The following is a 24,059-nucleotide window of genomic DNA, read 5'->3' on the forward strand; positions in this document are numbered from 1 at the left end:
CAAATGGCTGTGGAAATATGGCTGCCGAAGCTTCACTGGCTGGAAAGAATAGAACTTTCTAACCAAAACTCAAAATCTAGTACAAAAATCATATCTTTAAGGATGGAACACTGATGCAAAAGAAAAACTCTCACTTCGAAGCTTCACTCTCGACTTCCCTCTCTTCAAAATTGGTGCTTAGAGATCTAAGTTCAACCTAGAAACCCAGAGTTCTCGACATCCCTCTCCAGAAAATGAGAGTGATGAAATGAGCTGAGGATTTTTAGTATTTATATGTGGGCATTTTAGTAATTTTGATTTTGTGCATGGTGTGTGTGGCTTGTGCATGGCCGTTTTGTCCTATTTATATCTCAAGCTTAAGAAATTATCTCATTTTGAGGTATTTCTCTAATTTCTTTGTTTGACTTACTAATTTGTCTTTATTTGATTAATTTATTATATAACAGAGAAACCAAAGAGAAAAATGAATGAATCTCAAGAATGCAATATCACTGAAGATCTGTGTAGTTGTGTAAAACTTTTGAAATTTACAAAGTTTCCGCAAATATAACCAATGTACTAACTACTGCTCAGTAGTCTAAGCACTACAATTATACATCGAAAAGATAGGAGCGGTTATATTTTGCACAGCTATAAATATGTACAGTTGTACACAATAACAGTGTACATATTTTATATAAATATTTGTACATATTTTATGTAAATAGTTTTTACATATGTACGAACCGTGTTTACAATAGATTTAGGGCTGGTTTGGTATTGATGTGCTTTGAAAAAAAACTGCTTCTGCTGTGCTGTGAGAATAAGCAACTGTGAAATAAAGCAGCAGAATGTTTGGTAAACTTTTATGTAAAACAGATGTGAAAATAAGCTGGTTTTTCAAAGATGGGTTTTGCAGCTTCTTGTTTTTGGCTTTTTTTTCACCCAAAACTGTGAAAAAAAGTTGAAGCTGAATGTTTATCAAACACAAAAATATCTCTCATTTTTTTTATATTAATTTTTTTCAGAATCATCTCGGTACCAAACTAAGCATTATTCTCATATTATAACTCTTGTTTTCAACACTTATAATTCTTTTAACATTCCCGCGACAACGCGGGCTTACCCTCTAGTTAATTAACTAAAACAAAATATCGTTTTTCCATTACTATAGTCAACCATTGTCCAAAGTTAACAACAGTCAGTCTCCCTCTCGTGCTGCTGAAGCAAGCAAGCATAGCTGGGAAGGGAAAAGTAAGGTAGGTATGGCGGTGGTGGGTCGCAGGGAGAAAGCGCAGTCTCTCTGCAAATCGAGGGTCGTCGTCGCTATAACAATCGGAATCCTCCTGGGCTGCGTCTTCGCCCTCTGCTTCCCCAGCGGCTTTCTTTCCATTTCCAATCCTGCCCCCATTCTCAATCGCCGCTTCGCCAAATCCATCGCCCAGGTTCCTCTTCACCCTTTCAATCATTGCTTGTTTTTATTTTCTTCGTTTTTTCGTATAACTCTTGGGCTTTAATACTTGTCTTTTTGAGTGATTAGTGCTTGAAATTTTGATAATTTTAAATGAATGGGTGATTAGCGATTGTGATTTCGGAAATTCGATCGAAATGTTGTCCGTTGACTTGAGATTTTGGTGCATTGACTTTTGATTCAAACCCAGATAATGTGATTGATTTGTTTGTGCTCTGTCCCTAACAAGCGACACGGTTTAGAATTAGAGCTGATAATTTGACATGCTGAAAGTTTTTTTTTTTTTTTTGGTTTAAAAAATATCCAAATCAGATCATATTTGTTAGGCGAATTGAGGAACTTGGGCATTTGTTTGAAGCATTGACATGAGACCGAAATCATATAAGTATACTCGGTAACATTATTGCTGGCCGTTCATATAGCTGTTCTGGTTCTACGAATTCAAATAGCTAAGCTCGAAAAAGATTGTTTAATATTAAGGTGAAATTTTGTGGTTCTTAAACATGTTGATGTTGATATTTTTAGTCATTTGTGCACTAGGTTGGTTCTTCCTTGTGCGAATCATCTGAACGGATCAACCTGTTGAAATCAGAGTTTGTGGCCACATCTGAGAAAAATGCCGAGTTGAAAAAGCTGGTTAGGGAATTGACTGAAAAGATTCGGTTGGCTGAACAAAGGAAAGATCAGGCAGAGAAACAGGTTCTTGTGTTGGGTGATCAGAAGAAAGCTGGTCCTTTTGGTACCGTCAAAGGCTTACTAACCAACCCCAGTGTTCTTCCAGATGAATCTGTGAATCCGAGATTGGCAAAGATTTTGGAGAAAGTTGCTGTTAATAGAGAACTTATAGTTGCTCTTGCAAACTCGAATGTGAAGGAAATGTTGGAGGTATGGTTCGCTAACATCAATAGGGTGGGCATATCCAATTATCTGGTTGTTGCTTTGGATGATGAAATTGCCAGATTCTGTGAATTGAAAAATGTTCCAGTTTATAAGAGAGACCCAAACAAAGTAATTGATTCGGTTGCGAGGACCGGAGGGAACCATGCTGTCTCTGGGCTAAAATTTCGTGTTCTGAGGGAGTTTTTGCAGCTCGGTTATAGTGTTCTTCTGTCAGATGTTGATATTGTGTACTTGCAAAACCCCTTTAATTATCTATATCGTGATTCAGATGTAGAGTCCATGACTGATGGTCACAACAATATGACTGCTTATGGTTACAATGACGTCTTTGATGAGCCAGGAATGGGTTGGGCTCGATATGCTCATACAATGCGTATATGGGTGTATAACTCTGGTTTCTTCTACATTCGACCGACAATTCCTTCAATTGAGCTATTGGATCGTGTGGCCAATCGACTCTCAAAGGAGCGGGCTTGGGACCAGGCAGTGTTCAACGAGGAACTCTTTTTCCCCTCTCATCCTGGGTATGATGGACTTCATGCTTCCAGGAGGACTATGGATTTCTATCTCTTTATGAATAGCAAGGTCCTCTTCAAGACGGTGAGGAAAGATGCTAAACTGAGCAAGTTGAAGCCGGTTATTGTTCACGTTAATTACCATCCTGATAAGTATCCTAGAATGTTAGCAATTATGGATTTTTATGTCAATGGGAAGCAGGATGCACTGAAACCTTTCCCTGATGGTTCAGAGTGGTAGAGATTATTCCTGCTAATCACAGGTACGCTCAGGACATTTGGATACTTTGTACAAAGGAAATGTAACGTAAATGTTCGAAAAGCATACTTTGTGTTCAAAACAGTATCAAAAGAATTGTAAGGCTTTAAGCCAATTATTGTATGTTAGAAATTGTTTTAGAAATTGAAATCATCTGATATCATATTTACGCATAGTATTCTTCCTTAAGTTTCTCAATTTTCCCAGAAAGCCTTCATATATCGCATGGGATCTGGGCAATTTCGCTCTCAAGAATCTCCGCGGTTGCAAGTAGTTTCTCACATTCTTGCTGGAAAGAAATACAAAACCGATATATCATATGAAACACAACAATAATCAAGTGAAAAAGAAACTTATGTATCAAATGTGACGAGTCAAAATGTTCTACTTCTAAAAAGAAAGAGATACATGAGAAGCAACGCATGAGAATCGCAGAGTAACAGAGCTTAGATGACATGATTGCTAAAACATCTTTCAGCGAATCTACTGATAACATAATTTTCCGGGAAGGTTAACACAAAATTTCTATATTATTTTTTTTTTTTTAAATGGGGGACCAGGCGGTGGCTGCACCACAACCGTCCACCCTTAGACCATCTTCAACCCTTGGGGTAAAACCTAAAATTTTTACCCTAGAAAATTTAAGTTTTAACCTAGAAACGATTTTTTTGCTCCAATCCTTTTAGCATAAAATTTTAGCCTTAAATTATTAAAGAATGAATTTAAGTTTTTTTTTTTTTTTAAATTAACTTTAAAAAAAAAATTATGTAGACTATCCTAAATTAATTTTATGAACATTTTAACCTAAAAGTATCAGATGCTGGGCTTGGTGCATTCCAAGCATGCGCATGTCTGGGCATAGCATCTAGACTTCATGCAGCGACTTTCACTCTCACTTGTGGGCCCCACAGTTTTCTTTGGCCTAAATTCTGATCGAAATCAGGCCTTTTTTTGAGTTTTATCACTTAACTCCATTTTAGAACAAGGGTTGGAATGAATTTTTTTTGTGTTGTTGGGGGGGGGGGGCAGTGGTAGAAGGGAAATTTTAGAACTTACTCCAAAGGTTAGAGTTGGCCTTACGGGAGCCTGGAAGACTCACAGAGGCATTTCAACCTCCTCTAGCCACCATCGTGTGATTCACCAACGCTAGGAATCGAACCGAGGATGTGCCGTGTGAAATACGGGCTTAAAATTTGTTCTCAACCACTGGACCACATGTGGTGGTTAAGACTAACATAGAATTAAATCGACCACCCCCCCCCCCCCACCCCACATCAAAATCCTTGAGAAACATAAGCAAGTTCTTGCCATGAAACCAAGGCAATGTTTCCCTAGAGTGCAAACACTGAATACTGAGATTCAAGTAGCGTTTGGCACATGATATAATTTGTGAAATTTTTAGAACTTACTCCAAAGGTTAGAGTTGGTCTTACAAGAGCTGGGAAGACTCACAGAGGTATTTCAACCTCCTCTGGCTACCATCGTGTAATTCACCAGCGCTAAGAATTGAACCAAGGATGTGCCGTGTGAAATACAGGCTTGAAATTTGTCCTCAACCACTGGACCACCCGTGGTGGTTAAGACTAACACAGAATTAGATCGACACCCCCCCCCGCCCCATGCTAACACTGAATACTGAGATCCAAGTAGCGTTTGACACATGATATAATTTGTGTTCTAGAAATGTTCTGAAAAATTTTGTGTCGTGCATTTTCACTATTAGGTCTTGTATGCTTCATACTGAAAGTTTGGGTTTTTATTACGTGGTAATATCCTTCTATTTGTCCGACTTTAATTTGGTAATTAAAAAGTAGGATTTAAGTACCTACAATCTCTCAACTTTTTAGTGTCATTCTAAATTGGTCTTAATCTTTTTAAATATTTCAAACTTGTGCCCAACCTATTGAAATTGTCACATCCCTAAATCCCAGTTAAAAATCTGTTAAATTAATAGGCTTACTTTGTCTCCAAAATCAATAGAAGGTCATAGAAGCATAGCTTCCCCCAATCTAACAGTTACCACCACCCTTAGCATGCCATCACCTTCAAACCCAACGCAAAATCTCAAACTCCACCCTACAACTCAAGCTGCGAACATCGAGAAGGTCCTGGAGATTGTTGAAATGGTATGGACTGCAACAATGCGGCCACCACCATCTTCATTGCCCACAAAGAAGAATTGAAAGCTTTACGAGCCGAGAATCGGCAAATGAGGAAATCACTTAAGCAGAAACAAACTCCTTGAAACTATATTTGAATTCTTAACCCTCTTCTTTGTTAAGAGATTGCCCTCCTGATGTAATTTCAATTTGGGTTCATTTTCGATTTAGCTCAATACATGTTTGATCATGGGGTTCCATATTATATAATCTATGTTTGAAATATAAAATTTAAGGCACCCAATATTAATGTAGAAATTGATTTTCCTTGATTATTACACCATCAATATACAGCTTATATGAGAAATCATGCATGTGAAGTGGATGAATAAATGGATACATTCTTATTCTGCCAGTTTGATTTCATGTATTCCTCAGTTCTTTTGTGTGTTTCCTTTTTCCTGCTATGATCTGGTTTCAAGCATATATGTTGCTCAGGTACAATTACTACTTTAGAATTGTTGATTCATGTGATTGGAGACTAGCAGCGTAATCGTCAATGCTTTTCTTTTTCTTATAGAACATCAATGTTGGAGAGACTGCAGACGATAAGTTACAAGTTTTTGAATCCGGCACACATCATTCGTAGAATGTACTTTTGAGGAACATATGAAGTGAGGATGCTGTTATCGTCTTCATTTGCATAATTCGACAGGAAGATTGCGAACAAAGAATGGAAAGAAGAAGACTGGCCAATAGGGAAGCTGCTAGGATGTCAAGAACACGCAGACAAGTATTTGTAGAGGTTTCATTCATTAATCAGAGCTTTGTTTGCTAGGAGGTCTAAAACCCCTAACCTTTTAGTGTCATTCCAAATTGGTTTCAACCTTTTTAAACATTACAAACAAGTATCCAACTTATTAAAAATGTCACATTCGTTAAGTCCTAGTTAATTTTTCAAACATAAAATTATATTCAAAATCCACCGACAATATTACTTGTTAGGGAGTTACAATAGTTAATGACATTAATTACAGAATATTGGTCAATTGTCTGTTATGTTGTAACCCCATATTTATGTTGGCCAATTTTCCGTTATGTTGTAACTCCATATTTATGTTTATGTTTATGATCTTTAAGATGTAACCGTAGAGTATTAGCTACTCACTTGTGTGTGTGTGTAATGTTGAAGCCAGTATACCCGAGGAACCATTTTGCCTTACCTTTATACATTGAGGCTTCCGACATTCAAATGGATCTCCAGCACGTTTACTCCAAAATCAAGAAATTCCAAACACCGGAAGTCATTACGCTTACCTGCCCTTGCTGCAAGCACGGGAAGTCATTACACATGAATTCAAATGACGGCACTATTTTGATTAGACTAGACTCTCAAAACCCAAAACAATTCCTAATGAAAGCTTAACTTTTCAATGCATACCATCTCGATGCATCTGAGTTGCTGAAAAATGCTGGAAAAGAAACAAAACTAAAGGTTTGAACCATATTAGTAAACTCGTCGTGTGTTCTACCAATCAGTCACACAATCTCTTCATACCAGTAACCCAAGAAACTTTTTTCCTTTCAATTTATTGGACATAAAATTAAGTAGAATACATACTCGGTTTGATTCATCACTCTCGTCTGACGAGTCCTCACCTCTGCCTGCAGCACTGTCGAAGGGGAACAATGCAAAACATGAATAGGATCAATACATGTTACGGAAGGGATTGACAATGGATTCAAATGAACAATACCTTTGAGAAGCACCATCAGAATTATTTCCAGAAATGCACGTTGTCTTTTGCACTTTCTGCAACTCTATCACATACGAACTCCATGCCTACTGACCTATATTACCTACAATTCTGTGTACTCATCGAGAATCAATTCTTTCTTTTGCATTCCAAATGCCGCACCCTAGCCATTCAGTTTAATTGGTTATAAGATTAAATGTATTCATCCATCAATATGCAAGTAAGTTGAAGGTGCATTATGATCTGGGGGGAGAGAGAGAGAGAGAGAGAGAGAGAGCGCGCACTTGAGGTGAAGGTGCACTGCTTTCCCTAGTCCCCATTAATTTGTTTGGAAGGTATTACAATCGTACTGGTTCTGAACTCCAATAACTGAAAGACCAAAACAAGCAAACAATTCTAAATTAGCAAAAGCATACAAACAAGTGCAGAAATATTGGTTCTCAATTGAACACATAGTTTTGAGCAAGCGGCTTGTAACTTAGCTGGTTACGAGTATTCCCACTTTCAACCGAGGTTATGTCCGTTCTGTATTCGTTGGGGGTAAATTTCATAGCATTAAGCTTGCAAATTTAATTAAATAGGCAGCCAAACCTTGTACTAGCAGTTGCTGTAAGAGTTTAAGCTAATCAAAAAAGCAAATAATATGATAAAACTAAATGAAGAATTACTTGAATTAATAACTGCATACATTGACAACAATTTTCTCTAACACTAATTATTGATTCTCAACAAGTTTTTCTTTTTTTTAGAAAAGTGATTCTCAACAAGTTAATTAGGGAAGAAAAAAACAAAGCCCAACTGTTTAGTTAATAATTATTACTAAAAATAATTAGCGCCACAATCTAATTCCATGATTCCATGAAAGAGAGAGAGAGTGAGAGAGAGTATCGTACACATATTTAGACTCTATCTCGTTTGGCGCCACCTAACACAGTCACAATTGGCACCAAATGAGAGAAACTATAAATACATTGTAGGATATGGGTACAGGACCTTTCCTATTCGAACTAGCTTCAAATACGGAAGGTAGGATTGTTTCCGGAATATTTCTACGGCTCAGAATTGGGTTTGTTTCCAGAGTCCTAATTCTTGTTTTTACGTTTTCTCAAAATTTTTGGGTGTTGGGTTTCCCTTTCAGCTATAAAAAGGTAATTGTGTTTTGTGAATTTGGGGATGCTATTGCATTTGCAATCGACCTTTCTTGTTTTACTATTTTCGCCTCTCTTTTCTTAATTAACAATGTCGTAAAAGGGTATTTGTTTTCGCTCGCTAAAGTTCATTGGACTAGACTGAACTAAAGGTTAGTCCAATCCCGTGTTTGTTCCCCATAGAGCCTTGAGTTAATGAGACTAGCTCTCACTCGTCTCGACTAAAACAAGGTGTAGTTGGTCTTAGCTAAGCCCCCAAAAACCATGAGATTGCTAACCCCATCTCCAAACTTGTGTAGGACGATTGCATGCTACAAGTCTTATGAACTGCAAATCTAAAAGAATGCTTCTGGCAATTCCATTTGCCAATCCATGCTCAGATCTGAAACCCAGCCCCACCCACTACCTAAATCTCAACACCAAAATTTAAAAACATATATGCAAAACTCTAACAACTACAATCCCAATAGCAAAATTCTTCCTTATTTCCGAAAACTCCCAGAAATTTTCCAGAAAGTTTTCCTTTTTCTCAGACAATTTCGAAGAGAATGGATAAAGAAGGGGAGAGAGTAGCTTTGGGACAAAGAAAAGTGGAGAGATATAGAGGGAGGAGAGAGTAGCATGGGGACAATTTGCAAGAAAAATGATTTGAAGGATGTTGTGTTGCAGGAAAAAAGATGGAGAAAATGAGTAATCATACTTTTAAGAGGATGCAATATCTACTCATAGATATCATTTGGGATTCTCCGAGGTTAGTACAAATGCTATATTCTAAAAGGTCTTTATCTCGACTAGTATAAATACACAATTCTAGGGTTCACCTCTGGCAATAAAATTATCTCACATGCTGCTTAAGTCTCATAATATTGCTTACTAACTTGACCGTCAAAGCGCCTTTGACTGGCACACCTCCCTCGGTCCTTGGTTGCCTTCAATTATTTGTTCTTTTACAGCTCTTGAGTTTGTGCATCTTCACCCTTTACAGCGGTGCTCGAATTTGGTTCCAATAGTTGATGTTTTATCGAACTTGATCATTGAAGGGTGACCTTAGATATAGACGATTTAGATCATCTTGCACCATTGCAGGATGAAAAAGAGAGCCAAAAAGATAAAACAAAAATGTTCAAACGAGAAAATTGCTAAACCATCTCTAATTCATTGTAAACTACGGCTTTTGATATGGCAAAAAAGCATTACATTGCCTCCTTTGTTGATGATATCTCTATTAAGCAATGTTCTGAAGATTCTCATCTAGGCGCTAGGCGGTTGGACACCGTCACAATTAACCCCTAGATGGTTAGAAAATAAGAAAGGGAGCGTAAACATGCCTAGGCCCGCCTAAATTGCCTAGGTCACACCTCTCACTTAGACATAAAATAAAAACTTTTATTTTGTATTTTATATTTTTAATAAATTGTAAGAGACTTGTTAGATACTTAAATGAGCACTAAATCTCATTCTATTTTGCAATTTATGTATCTCGATACAATTATATATATATATAAGTAGATATTTATTTATATGTTACATAATAAATTTAATCAAAATTAAAAAAAAATGCCTAGACCCTGCTTAGACTAGCTTATTCCCTACTGGTCGACTAGCGTCTAACGTTTTTTAGAACTTTGCTATAAAATACATGCATATACATGATGAAGCATAATGACGAAAGCTTAGATAGATTCCTTAAATGGAAAATTTTGAAACTCAAAGTGGTAATAAATCAAAGCTATCATTTCATAATAGGTAAGCAAGTGTGTGAATTGTAGTTTCCTAAAGAAAGATTGGTGTATGTAGTTTATGTTTGGTTGATTTCGATTTCAATTTGATTTCGAGTAAACATTGACCAAGTTATGCTTATATCAAATGTATTAAAATTTTGGAAAGAGTTTCACACTTAATTGGTTAAATTTACACGAGTCACAATTTGAATTCTTCCCTTCCTCCAATATTACGTGTGTCAAAATTTATCCATAATTTAGTAATTCACAGATGCAAGGTAAATTCTATTTAAAATGTTAAACCGTTAAGTCATGCTTATTCATCAGTATAATGATCAACATGGAAATAACATACATAAAATTAAGGATTAAGTATCTAAAGCTCCTCAACATTTTAGTGTCATTTCAAATAGGTCTCAACTTTTTTAAACATTCCAAACAAATACCCAACCTATTGAAAAGGCCATATCCTTAAGCCCCATAATTTTGAAAAATAAATTATAGAGTAAATCACACTTTACCACCTCAGGTTTGAGGTCTATTGCAACCTCATACAATATCTTCAAAACATTTCACTTTCATACCTCAAATACTACTTTATTTCAATATAATACATCTGTTACATTTTCCATTCATTGATTCGTTAAGAGCTGATGTGGCTGCCAAATTTGTGCCACATGGCAAAAATAATAATTTTTTATACATTAAAATATTATAATAATTTACCCTATTCAAAAAATAAAAAATAAAGATAAAAATAAAAATAAACACTAAAAGCCCAGAATCCCTACCTTCCCCGCAACCCCCCACGCCACCTCCCCTCCCACCCCCAAAAACCCCTTAGCTTATTCATTTCTTTCTCCGACTCTTTGAGCTTGTTCTCTTGGTTTGTTACGATTCCCAGATCAAAACCCATCTTTTTTGTTTTCCTCGATTTATTCTGATTCTCACATCAAAATCCTATCTTTTTTTGCTCTGTTCTTGTTTTGTTTTGGTTGGATTTCAGTTAAGAAGTCAGCGATTTCTTCCAAAATTGAGACATGGGTTTTTTGAAGAAGTCCCTGGTGGTGGACGAAGGCATGGAATCCGAAGGCAAGAAGTTGGCAAGAAGTTGGTAATCGCCAGAATCTCGGTACGAACTTGCTTAAAGCCGGTAAAGAGAGTGGAGGAAAGGGAGGTGAAAAGAGTGGGGTGGGGTAGGGGGTGGGTAGGGGGTTGCGGGGGAGGTGGGGTGCGGTGGGTTTTTAGATGGGAGGGGAGGTGAAGAGAGTGGAGGAGAAAGAGGTGGTCAAGGGAATGGGATTCTGGGTTTTCAGTGTTTCTTATTTTTATTTTTTATAATAGGGTAAATTATTATAATATTTTTAATGTATAAATTTTTTTTTTTTTTTTACCATGTGGCATCAATGTGGCAGCTACGTCAGCTCTTAACAGATCAATAGATGGAAAATGTAACAGATGTATTATATTGAAATAAAATAGTACTTGAGGTATGAAAGTGAAATGTTTTGAAGATGTGTATGAGGTTGCAATAGACCTCAAACATGAGGTGGTAAAGTGTAATTTACCCTAAATTATATTCAAAACTCACCACTTGGGTATATCACGATCGACATTAATATTAGGTACCTCAAAAACCAATGATCAAACAGGGTTTAAATTGAATAAAAAATGGACTTAATTCAAAATTACATCAGGAGGGCAATCTCTTAACAAAGAAGAGGGTTAAAAATTCATATAGAGTTTCAAGGAGCTTGTTTCTTCTCAAGTGATTTCCTCATTCACCAATTGTCGGCTCATAAAGCTTCAAATTCTTCTTTATAGGCGGTGAAAATGGTGGTGGCCGCATTATGGCAATCCATACCATTTCAACAATCTCCATAACCTTCTTCTCAATATTGGCGGCTTGAGTTTTAGGGTGAAGTTGGTGGTTTTGCATTGGGTTTGCAGGTGATGGCATGATGGGATGGTGGCGACTATTAGTTAGTGGTGGCTATGCTTTCATTACCTTCTATTGATTTTGGAGAAAAGTAAGCCTTAGTCAATTTAAAAGATTTTTAAATGGAGCTTAACAGATGTGACATTTTTAATAAGTTGTGTACTTATTTGTAAAGTTTAAAAAAGTTGAGGCCAATTTGGAATGACACTAACAGATTGGGGAGTTGCAGATACTTAATCCTAATATTAGTATATTGAAGAAAAAACCAAGACGTAACAAATTTTCTTTCTACATTAATCTACTCACTAAAACATGATTTGGGGTTTAGGACCTTACATGGTCTGGGGTCAACACATCTAGTGGGTAGAAACAAGTATATAGTACCTATATCAATGTGCTGAAGAAAAAACCCATATATAAATGTACATTGGGGGACCATTAATCTTCTATAGTCTAGTACATGGACTTAATAACTTCAAATCAAACTAAGCCGCCTAATCAGACTGACAGTGCCACCACATCTGTGGGGCTATGAAATGATAGGCAATGTCCACATGCCTTGCTGAGAATGACCATGCTTGCTTTGCAAGACATAGAAACCTAATCCGACTGGGGATCAAATTTATTTCCTATATTCTTGGGGATTTTTACAATCTAAGGATTAACTTGTCCGCAAGTAATTAGAGTTCTAAAAAAAAAGCAATATCTTATGCTATATATTCTTCAGGATTCTCCTGATGTAATCCGGATTTTACTGTCTAAAATGACTCTTTTCAAAAGCCCTAAGATTTTGGGATATTTTAGAGTTTCGTGTAATTTGGAGTTTTTCTTTACATTTTTTTAGCTACTAGGCTTTTGTGTATTCTATTTTGAGCTAATGTGTATGATTCTTTATGTTCGTGGGTCAGTTCTTTGGACTTTGACTCTTTGTAATTGTGTTGGGGCTTCTTATAAGATCGGTTTTTTACCATTAGGTCTTGATTTTCAAACAAATATCTAATGGTTACAAAAAGCCACATTAAGTCGGGTATGTGGCGTGACAGAATGGTAGTAGAGCATAATTATTAGGCTTAAGTGCGAATTGTGCTCTAATACCACTTTGTCACGCCCCCAGACCCATCTAAATATACAACACCTTTAATGGTTAAAAATCAAGATCTAGTAGTTAAATTCAACTTAATATGGATTGTTTTGACCATTAGATCTTTGTTTAAAAATCAAGATCTAATGGTTAAAAAGCTCAAAGCATCTCATAAGAAGCCCCAAATAAGGAGTCAAAGGTAGCACATATACAAAGAGTCAAAGTCCAAAAAAAAAAAATGACCCATATGCATAAGAATCAAACCCACTGGCCCTAAATAAAATACACAAAAGCATAGTAGCTGACAGAAAAAAAAAAGTAAAGAATAGCTCCAAATTACATAAAACTCTAAAAATAAAGGGTTTTTTTTTTTATTTTTTTTTTTTTTATCACAAATCGTCATTGAAATTGACCCTCACCATCAAGATGGTCCTTAAAATTGAAAATCAATCAATGTAGTCCTTGAAAATAGGTGTTGCAAATCAAGGTTGTCATTCTGTTACAATTTTGTTAAAAATTCTTTTAAGTACTGATGTGGCACATAAATGAGTCTCATAAGTTCTTGTTTTATCACAAATAGTCATTGAAATTGACTCGTGACATCAACATGGTCTTTGAAATTGACCCACGACCTCAAAATGGTCCATGAAACTGAAAATCGATTAATGTAGTCCCGCAAGTAGGTGTCTCAAATCAATGTAGTTATTCTATCACAATTCTTTCAAAAATTTTGTTATGTGCTGATGTGACTCATAAATGGGTCACACAAAGTCTAATTAAATTTAAAAAAAAATTACAAATAGGTTTAATAATTTATAAAAAAGTTGTCAACCCAAAAACCTAGTCTTGCAATCACTTGCGATCCCAGTCCACATTCCTTAACCTCCCTATATGGTAGCCTTCGTTATCTATTCTCTAGAGAGAAAAAAAAAAAAATCTTAATGCACCTATCTTTACACACTTCAAGCACCCTTCATCAAATTGCACCTGGATTGAGATCACCTTTGGCGACAGCTTTTGTGACATCACCCTTAACATTTAGGCTAACATCCTCACATCCATAATCTTGGATACCTTGTTAGGCACTCCCCTGGTGGTATGGTGACACAGAGAATGGTGAGGTCTGCCTTGAGATAATGAGGTTCTAATCGAGGTGCGTCTATTATTGGTTGAAAACTAATTCCAAACCCCATCTTAGGCCTTGTTAAGCCTTGTACCTTTGAGAATTTATGAAAGAGATCTCTCTTTGGAGTAGGCCCTACTATAAGAAGAAAAAAAAATCGTTGTGCAAAAAGCTACTTAGACAACTTTTTCAATTAATTATTAATTATTAAGCCCACATTAGCACGTAACAATTTTTATTTTTATTTTTATAGAATTGTCACAAAATGATCATATTGATTTGCAACACCAATTTTTCAGGGACCATTTGTGATAAAAACCTATAAATTCTGTAGTGCTCATTTATGTGCCACATCAGCACTTTAACAAAAAATTTAATAGGATTGTAACAGAAGGACCACATTGATTTGCAACACTTATTTCCAGGGACTACATTGATTGATTTTCAATTCCAGAGACCATCTTAATGGTGAGGGTCAATTTGAGGGACAATTTGTGATAAAAACCCAAAAATAAATAATATCAATCTCAACACCTAAACGACAACCATCGAGGACTCCATCACCATAGAACCACCAACAAATGAATGGCAAGAAACACCAGAGAGGGCAGTCATGCGAGAATGGTGGTGTTGCTAGATGTGGCTTTAAGCTTTAGATTTAACCATGCATCCCAAGTTCAATACTTCCTTCTACCTTAATAATAATTTTTTTTTTGTTTGAAAAACCAAGAAAAAACTTTAGATTTCTCCTAATATTTTATGTAGTATCATACCGTGGAACATTTGTACCAAGATGAAGGAACAATAATCTTATATATAAAGCCAACAAGCCCAATGAATAGTTTTTTTTTGTTGTCACAAGCTTCACAAAAATATAAAAAATAAAAAATAAAAAAGAAAAGAACAGAAATGCCCCTCAAACAAAAAACTTCAAAAGCAACTCAAAATAATGCATCAAATGTATCAGGGCTATTATTGAAGACATTAAATGGCTGGCCTTTTCTTTTGAATCTATTTACTGGAATCATATTTTTGGGGAAGCTAATTTTGTAGTTGATGTCATCACTTCGTGTGGGTATGGTTTATAGAATTTTCATGTTTGGGTTGGCTGTGTGCCTCTGGCTGCTTCTGATACCTTGTTATTTGACTCTAGAGGCCTTGGGTGTTCCCTTCCTCTCATAATGTTATTTGTTTCCTCAAAAAACAAAAAAAAAATGTGGTAGGGGTATTTTCGTCATTTTAACATTGTCTTTTAATAATTATTTTTTTTTGTATAGTATTTTTTTTAATTAGTACCTCACAATAGGTTAGTAATAACGTAATTCTACCAGTTGTTCATTAAATATTATTTACTCTATTTTTAAACACTTTTAAAAAATCTTGATAGACTTGTAATGTCGGTTATAAAAAAGGTTTTTCGCACTCGCATAATACTGTGATTAAATTAGTTGTCAAATGATTGTTTTTTTTTAAACGATATTATCTACACTAAGGGGTTTCTTCTAACATGATCTAAGATTATTAATTTACTTCTAATATTTGACTTTCCTTTTGTCAATTCACGCATAAAAATACATTTAAAACGTGTAAGTCGCACATAGCACGCCATGATTCAAAAAATGTCTTCTGCACACGCGTGCATGAAGGCTAGTGTTAAAGAAAAAGAACAATAATACCAATGTGAATCTGTTGCCAATTCAGTATCCATATGTCATACGTGCGTATGAAGGCTAGTATTAAAGAAAAAGAAGAGTAATACCAACGTGAATCTGTTGCCAATTCAGGCCATATGTACTAATTATGCATGTGACCCTAATTTAGCAAGATCCATCACAAATGTACCAACAGAATAACAAAAGAAAACACTTATTTTTCTTAAAAAACTCTACCTGTCAAGACAAATTCTGGTTGTTAGAATAATTAATCCTGTAGAGTCTGCGTGTTATGGCAAATGCAATGTACAAGAGAACTCTCTCTCTGTCTACAATACACACACACACACAGTATATATATATATATATGTATGTGTGTGTATATATATATCTAAACTACATATTAATAGAATTTTTTTTGTTAACAAAAAGATGGTAGAAAGACTATTTAGTCTTCTATCACAACCAAAAAGTTAAGGGCATTAACATAATTTCACAAAGCAAAATTTTGCTATTTTTTGTTTAAGCATAATTTACAGGTGATTTTAACATCTCTAATTAAAAAAAAAAATTAATCCTCTCTCACGTTCTCTCTCACTCTCTTCCTTTCTCCTTCAATTTTAAAACCAAAAATAAAGAATTTTAAAACACTATGTGTGGGCATACACTAGTATATATTAATCAAGGAAATTAAAATGTGCATCTTCCTCTTGCAGGTAATTTAAACTTTACATATATTAATCCAAGATCCATCGCGGGACTCACAATTGTAGGCAGCCAGCTCCCATGGGATGGAGCCGACTCTTAATCAATGGAGCCGACTCTTAATCAAACACATCTCATTACAATAAAACATTACTATTTTTGGTCAAGTGTTATTTTCACTTTAATTTTGCAAGTCATTAACAAGCAACAAAAGCAGCAATTGGCCTCTACCACAGTAGAGAAGAGTGTTGTTTTTGCACTACGGTGTGAGTTCAAATTCTGTCGGCTCCCTAATCTAACATCTAATATAACAAATTTATTGTTTGACAAAAGCCACCTAGTACTATACTATAGTGATATTTCTCTTCACTTGTAAGTGAAATGTCTTAGGTTTAAATCTCGTAGATGACGATTTTAATACCAAATTAAATTGCCCGTTGTGTGACTTATAAGTACGAGTTAAGGTAGTTAGTTCGAACAAAAACCGTGTTTTTACTGAGTTTGGCAAAGTAGTTTAAAATGTTTTTAGATCATGAAATTACTCTTTGAAGGAGCACTTAATTTTTAATTCCAACATGTTTTATATGTAAGATTTTCCGGGTCAAGAACTAACTACAGAACACAATATTTGAATTTTTGATCATTTCAAACCACAACATCAAAAAAGTGAAAAAAGATCATTATAAAGATAGGTTATGGCAGAGAAAGAGAAAGGCGGACCCAACAGTTCGCTTTGCGGAAATAGAAGCACAGTTTCGTCATGTATGTTTTTATACATAAAAAGCAAGAGTCAGTCAAAAGTGTCACAATGAAATAGACGAGTTTCTTTCACCTTTAGCCCCACCATTTAACATTTTCTTCTTTTTTTTTTTTTTTTTTTTTTTTTTATCAAATTTTTCTTTCGATATCGCGTACTATTGAATAGTCCGAAAATTTAGTAGTTAAATATTGCAGATAAATACCATTTACGGTTGGATAATATTAAGCAACAAATTTTAAACCAAATTTATAAATTAAATAACGTGTTATTAATAAGAAATAAGTATATTGATCAATGTTGAAATACTAATTAATTATTAACATCCACATCATTTAGTTTATCAGTTTCGATAATGCTAGGAAAATCAAATTTCTAAACCAAATTTTATAAATCAAATGTTAAGAGAAAGTGTCATTGGCTTTTAAAAATCTCATTTTACATTCTTCACAAATATATTTTTTTTTCCAAATATAGAAAGTTTGGAGTGTAGAATAAGATTTTTGGAGTGGTAATAACAATTATTATGATATGTATGTTAATTATTAGGTTATTATTTAAGTGTTAATTAACGTGTTTATATTTTAAGCATGTGCTATCCACACACCCCATTCTACTTTTCACACACCCCTTAATATTTTTTGTATCCGTTGATTTTCTTCAATTCATCTGATTTCACTGTCAAAAATTAAAAACATATGTAAAAAGTAAAATAGAATGTGTTAATAACATATTCTATTTTTTTTGGTAACATGTCACTTAATTTTAAAATTTAATTAAAAGAGTTATTCTTTCTCTTTACCTTAATGGGCTTCCCCAAAGAACAGTAGTTTCTGTACTACGCCAGCTTTCATTTTCTGATTTCTGTCAGGACCAGGAGAGAGAAGAAAAATAATGTGTGGGTCTCGGCCACACACCACCTCAACGCTCCTCTCTTCTCTTCTCTTCTCTGCTTTGAACTTGAAAAAAAAATAAGGCTGCTTTGCGTCTCGGCGGCGGGTGCATTGGCTCCTCCACTTGGTGATGAGTGTCACTCTTCCAACAGGTTAGTGGGTTTCTCTGGATTTTCGTTTGCTCTATTGGGTTTCGATTATTTCTCAAGTTTTTGCGTTTCTTGATTTGCTTTTCGCATTTGAACATAAAGTTTTTATTTCCTCATGAATCTGATCTAACTTTTTCAAAGATTTCTCTGGTTAGAACTTAATAGATTAATACAGTCGTCTTAATAAAAGGTTTCAATTTTTTTTTCTCTTTTGAGAAAAAAAAAGGAGAGCTGTACAATGGTTTATTTTTGCCACCATTTTGTGAATTTTAAACGTTCATTGACATTAACCAATATCATTCAAGTTTCCACATTTCGTTTGCCTTTTTTTTTTTGTTTTTGTTTTTTGTTTTTGTTTTTGTTTTTGTCTTTGTCTTTGTTAGATTAGCCACCAACGACGGAGTTTGAACTTACGCTATCATGCAAGAGCTCAACATATTTTCACTACTGTGGTTAAGGGCCACTGGTGCCTTATGAGCGCTAGCATGATTCAAGTTGATGCGTTTATGGAAATTCAGCGAGGAGGATTAATGGAAACCGAAATGGGTTAATATGTTGAGCCCAAACTGGATATGATGACCGGTGGATGTGGTCCTTTAGATGGGTGATGATCGAACTGGGGTTGTGAGGGACCGCATTATTCACTTTAGACATAGCTCTAAGACAAATAATCAAAAGATGAACGAATTTATATGCTTTACAGTAACAATTCTGTTGAAAATTTCCCAGCAATAATCGTAACAATTCTACAGACGATATGTTTTCTGGATGGGCAAATTTTCTATTGACAATACTGCAATCTGAGACGTATTAGGTTTGTTTGGAATGGTGTCCTGAATATTATACTTGGTAAGATTGAACTACGGCAAGATATATGCATTTGCAGTTATGCATTATTGAAAGTTGACGCTAAATGAAACCAGTATCACCACAGTTTTTGTGCAACAAGCTATCTTAAAGCTGAACTGGGTGAGGTAGTCGAAGTTTCTCATTTCATGTACTCTGCCAAAGCATACGGAATTTGTAGATTATAACATAACTAGATAAATATGAGGGCCCAGTATGATCTTTTAGGGTATTATGGATACAAAGAGAAATGATAAAATAGATATGTTATTTGACCTTAATATTTCACGGCCAAAATTTGTATCTTGTCGTAAATTATTTTCTGTTCATATTTGCAGGTCTGGACAAGGCTTTTATTGATTCCTGGTTTCACCCTTCAGCATGAAATCAGGACCAAAGGATGGCTGGCACTCTATTATGCCTCTTTGTTTGAGAGGCAAAGCAGCCTCACATTTTTGCATGTTTCCAAATGTGAAGGCAGCAGACTACGTTAAGGGGAGCGCACCTGTCTATCTGAATGTATATGACTTGACACCGGCAAATGGCTATGTCTATTGGGCAGGCCTTGGCATCTTTCACTCCGGCGTAGAAGGTTAGCTACCTTAATCGGTACATATTTTATGATAAATCTATGTTAGTGGTTTCTTTGGAAGAGAGTAGCCCTATAGTCCCTGAAACTGATGTGGTTATGTATGATTCTTGATTGAAAAAGCAATTGTGAATTAATCAATTTAAACTGTTGTCTAACTTTTACTTTGATATTACTCGTATTTAAGCCGGATAAACCTTAATGACAAACTCAACCCAAGCCAATTCAGCTGGATAAAACTTTCCTAAACATCTATTGTGCAATATGCATTTGTTCACCATTATGGCCACTTCAATGACCAACATTTTGTGTAAGAGCGAAACTCTCTAAATTAGTTTGGTCCCGCAGCCTCAGTCCTCTTCAGAAATATTTACCTTACCTCCTCTTCCTTTCGCTAGGATGAATAGCGATGCTCCCTGCTTGGACATATTTAAGGAATTACAATTACTTGAATATAAAATTTCCAAACAATTATTTCCTTTGAAATAATTTTATGCTGCGTCCTGAGTTTTAGGTTTCTCAAGATTATACACGTGCTAATTGATCATGTTTTCATACTTACAGTTCATGGGGTAGAATATGCCTTTGGAGCCCATGAGTACTCATCAAGCGGTGTTTTCGAGGTTGAACCTCGACAATGCCCTGGCTTCAAGTTTAGAAGGTCAATTTTCATTGGCATGACATGCTTGGATCCTTTCCAGGTTAGAGAGTTCATGGAGCATCAATCTGCAATCTACAATGGTGACTCATATCACTTGATTGTCAAGAACTGCAACCATTTCTGTGAAGATATATGTTATAAGCTGACTGGAAAGCGAATACCAAAATGGGTCAATCGACTCGCAAGAATAGGTATATGGCACGTCTTTCTCAACCCCTGTTTCTGTGAAGCTAGACTTGCAATAATTGTATTCATCCCTAGGTATCATGATGGGGACCAAACACTTATATTAATTTCGTGTAGATTTATCTTCCACACATGCAGCTCTTTGAGCGCTACCTTTCATAATTACTCATCTATGCCACGAGGCTCACCTTACTATAGTGAAGAAAATATCTATATGATTTATTGTCGAAGAACACATTAAGTGACGCGTTTTTTCTTCATTTTCTTAAGGATTATGGTCAGTTTGTTCTTAAATCATTTTTTCTGATTCCTTTTAGGTTCTCTGTGCAACTGTATACTCCCAGACACCCTAAAGACGACCACCTGTTCCACATGACCCCAATTTTGAAGGATGCGAAAGTGAAAAAAAGAGACTAAGAAGTGCCTTCACTTGCTTGTCATCAATGTCAATGCCACAGAGGGAAGTATCAATGTCGTCATTGTTTCTACATTCTCACTATAAAGGCTGCCTACCACCATGGGAGTTTAAAAGGTCTAGAAATGGCTCATTGAAGGAAGGTTGATAAAAACTGAAATTCGTCATCATTTTCTACAATGCCGACCAACCATTGGTTTGCCAATACTGAGCTAGCTAGTGAAGGGATGTCACCTTCATCCCTTGTGAGTCCCCGGTTGGGGGGGGGGGGGGGTGGCCGAATATGTTGTTGTTTTGAGATTGAAGTGTTTCTTCTATGCTAACCGGTGTTTGTGAAGTTTTCATGTTGTATTTGTACGATAGTATTGTAAAATCTCCGATGTGCAGTCATATAATCATATCTGTAGGAGAGGGTCCATTTTTATCAAAATACGTTGAGCTTCATGTTCTTGTGAAACAAAATTAGTGTTCAATATTCTTTGCAGCCATGTATTTTCTGTTTCACTAGGTTTCCTGGTGACATCAGCAGAAAAGACACAGGCACCATATCCTTTAAGGGGTCCATCTCGAACGTTCCAGCACCGAATGTGTAACCAATCGGAACAGTTTTCACACCCCCATGGAGATGTTTCGGAAATGGGATGAAAGTTGAAAATTCCTTCATTTTGTTAGAATTTAAACTCCTTCATTCACACACTGAGCTTGCGAGAGAGAGAGCGCTAACACATTCCTAATCAATCATTGTAACTAATGTACGATTAAAAAGCTTATAAGCTAACTAATGAAATCTCCAATAACATAATTACAAGTGTAAATTCAGTGTGGTATTATTTCAACACCTCCCATCAAATCATGCACTGCTTTCACACCGAGCAATCCTCTCAAATAGTTGAACCTGTCTCCTGATAAAGACTTTGTGAAGATGTCAGCAATTTGCTAATTTGTTGGACGTAAATGAGATCGATTGTACCTTGCTGCAAAGCATCCTTTATGAAGTGGTATCTTCTGTCAATGTGCTTGATTTTCTGATAAAAAACTGGGTTCTTAGTGATGGATATAGTTGAGGTGTCATCACAAATCAATGGAGTTGCTTTAGCTTGTAACTCTCCAAATCCTCTAAAACAAATATCAGCCATATAGCTTATGATGTTTGCTTCAGCTGCACTAATGTACTCTGCCTCTTTGGTGGACAAATCTACATCACAGGGAAGCCACACTTCCAAACTGCCAAAAAAGCTAGAGCATAACAGAAATGCTCCTTCAGTTTCATTAGCTGAGCGTTTACTCCATGTACAATCCCATACTCAAATTGGCTAGTTAAGAGCACTTTCAAGAATGATGGACTCCTTTTCTTGAAAATATCATTCAAAGCCTTTGTAGGACATATGTTCAACAGATACACAGATGTGTAAACTGCTTCACCCCAGAGTTGACAAGGCAGGTCCTTCTCATGTAATTCTTCACAAAATGCATTAAACACAATAGAATTGAACTCCCTACTCTATCTATTCTCATCTTTCTCAGTATGTAACCACTTTGCAATTTTACCATTGACTTAAACTTCTTAAACACATTGAAGACTTCTGACTTGACAATTAGAATTGAAGGACAAAGGAAAACATCCATTCCATTTCTGCTGAACTCTCGCAACCAAATTTGTCAATGTTCTATCCTTTGCCCCACAGTAAGTAAGCTTTCAGCAATTCCCCGAGACTAACATCATTTCCCCAATATACCTCTTTCCTTTCATTGTTTCAATCACCAGTGAGCCCTTTCTAATGACATCTACAAGTACTCCAGTGCCTACCTACACTTTAGCTTTAACATTTCGGTTTATATCCACAGCAAATACTCTCTGTAGGTTTTATGATTGTTGCACCCACTGTCTATATACCATACATCACTCTTCTTCTTTTCAACAGTAGAATTACTTGCATAGAACAGATTCATGTCTCTTCAACCTGATTAGCAAAGTTCACCTGCTGTACAGCCTTGTTGAGATTGCAATCTTTGGATATATGCTCAAATTTACTGCACTTGCGACGTTTGGGTTTTCCGCTGTTCCAACACTCTCCATAAATGTAACTTATAACAGATTAAGGTTCCTTAGCAGGGTTATTACCCTGCCATTGTTTCACGGAAGCATTGGTTAAATTCTTTGGATGGTTGCTAGCTCGTCGAAGGCTTCAGACAAGGGATAGGTCCTGCAGATTTATTCCAAATGTCCCCTTGTTACGATGTGGATGAGGACCAAAATCATTTATTTTTATCTTGTCCATTTGCTGAGAGTGTTTGAGTTTGTTTACATGATTTTATTGCTCATGTAGTGATAGATGCAAATGATATTGTAAGCTGGCTTGATCAACTTCCCTCAAGGGATGAAGATAAAATATCTCTCCCAAGTAAAGCCGTTCTTATTTGTTAGCAAATTTGGAGTGAAAGAAATAACATAATATTTAGGAACATAAACCCCAATCCTACAAAAGTCGAATGTGAGCGGCGTTGGTGGATAGAGAGTTTTGTCCATGCTAATAAAAATTTGACAAGATCAGACTTGAATAAAACAAGTTATGATATAAAAGGTCAAAGTTAGAGGAATAACCTTTTTAATGATAGGTGTAAGGTAGATGTAAAATGCCACACTAAAACTATAGCACAAGAGGATAACAAATAAAAAGCAGAGAAATAGATGATGTTACTGATATTTTTCTCTCGTTCTCTTCTTCTTATATTTTATGTAACTTGAAAACATACGGAGTGCTCTATTTATAGAGCAACTCCAAACTGATGCATTAACTGCATATTGAAACTTACGACACTTCCTTTGACAATACAATTTCTATGTATTTACATATTCAGCTTTTACTTTGCATGGGCATTGAAAACTTATGCTCAAAGAATTCTGCTAATGAACAGTGAGCATTCATTACCCACCAGACTTTTCAACAAGTTAATCAAACTGAACCAATTTTTTTGAAAAATCAATTTAGGAAATAATACAATATCAAGGCGGAGGTTAAAGGTTGTGTGATGCTCTGTAAAATCTTCGTTTTAAAAAACTTATTTGGGGTCGCACCCCTCTTGCTTGCGCGACCCAAGCTTTACGTTTCGATTGTGCTAGGAATGGTTGTCTTTGGGACTTTTCCTTTAATGAATTTTCTTGTCTCGATATTTAAAAAAAAAAAAAAGAAAAAAATGAACGAAATTACGAAAA

General features: G+C 35.7%; 2 protein-coding genes across 2 annotated transcripts; both read left to right on the top strand.

Moving 5' to 3' along the window:
- Positions 1–1,136: 1,136 nt before the first annotated feature.
- Positions 1,137–3,299, top strand: LOC103934698 (arabinosyltransferase RRA2). Its single transcript, XM_009344450.3, has 2 exons — positions 1,137–1,424; positions 1,991–3,299. The coding sequence occupies exons 1-2, from the start codon at positions 1,245–1,247 to the stop codon at positions 3,104–3,106; spliced, it is 1,296 nt and encodes a 431-aa protein (XP_009342725.1). The 5' UTR covers positions 1,137–1,244; the 3' UTR covers positions 3,107–3,299.
- A 14,695-nt stretch (positions 3,300–17,994) lies between these two features.
- On the top strand, positions 17,995–21,318 carry LOC103934697 (deSI-like protein At4g17486). The gene is given in 5 exon segments (XM_048574300.1): positions 17,995–18,151; positions 19,333–19,586; positions 20,148–20,435; positions 20,748–20,794; positions 20,796–21,318. Coding segments are annotated over 4 exon segments (744 nt in total). The 5' UTR covers positions 17,995–18,151; positions 19,333–19,375; the 3' UTR covers positions 20,994–21,318.
- The last annotated feature ends 2,741 nt before the right edge of the window (positions 21,319–24,059 follow it).

Source organism: the organism of the source record quoted next, unplaced genomic scaffold, assembly GCF_019419815.1.
Source record: "Pyrus x bretschneideri cultivar Hongxiangsu unplaced genomic scaffold, Pyrus_bretschneideri_v1 Contig70, whole genome shotgun sequence".
NCBI classification, from domain to species: domain Eukaryota; kingdom Viridiplantae; phylum Streptophyta; class Magnoliopsida; order Rosales; family Rosaceae; genus Pyrus; species Pyrus x bretschneideri.

Excerpts from the sequence above, each read along its gene's own strand:
- LOC103934698 (XM_009344450.3), top strand. The coding sequence starts at position 1,245 with ATGGCGGTGGTGGGTCGCAGGGAGAAAGCGCAGTCTCTCTGCAAATCG. Across the intron at positions 1,425-1,990 it reads TCGCCAAATCCATCGCCCAG|GTTGGTTCTTCCTTGTGCGA; the intron begins GTTCCTCTTCAC and ends TTTGTGCACTAG.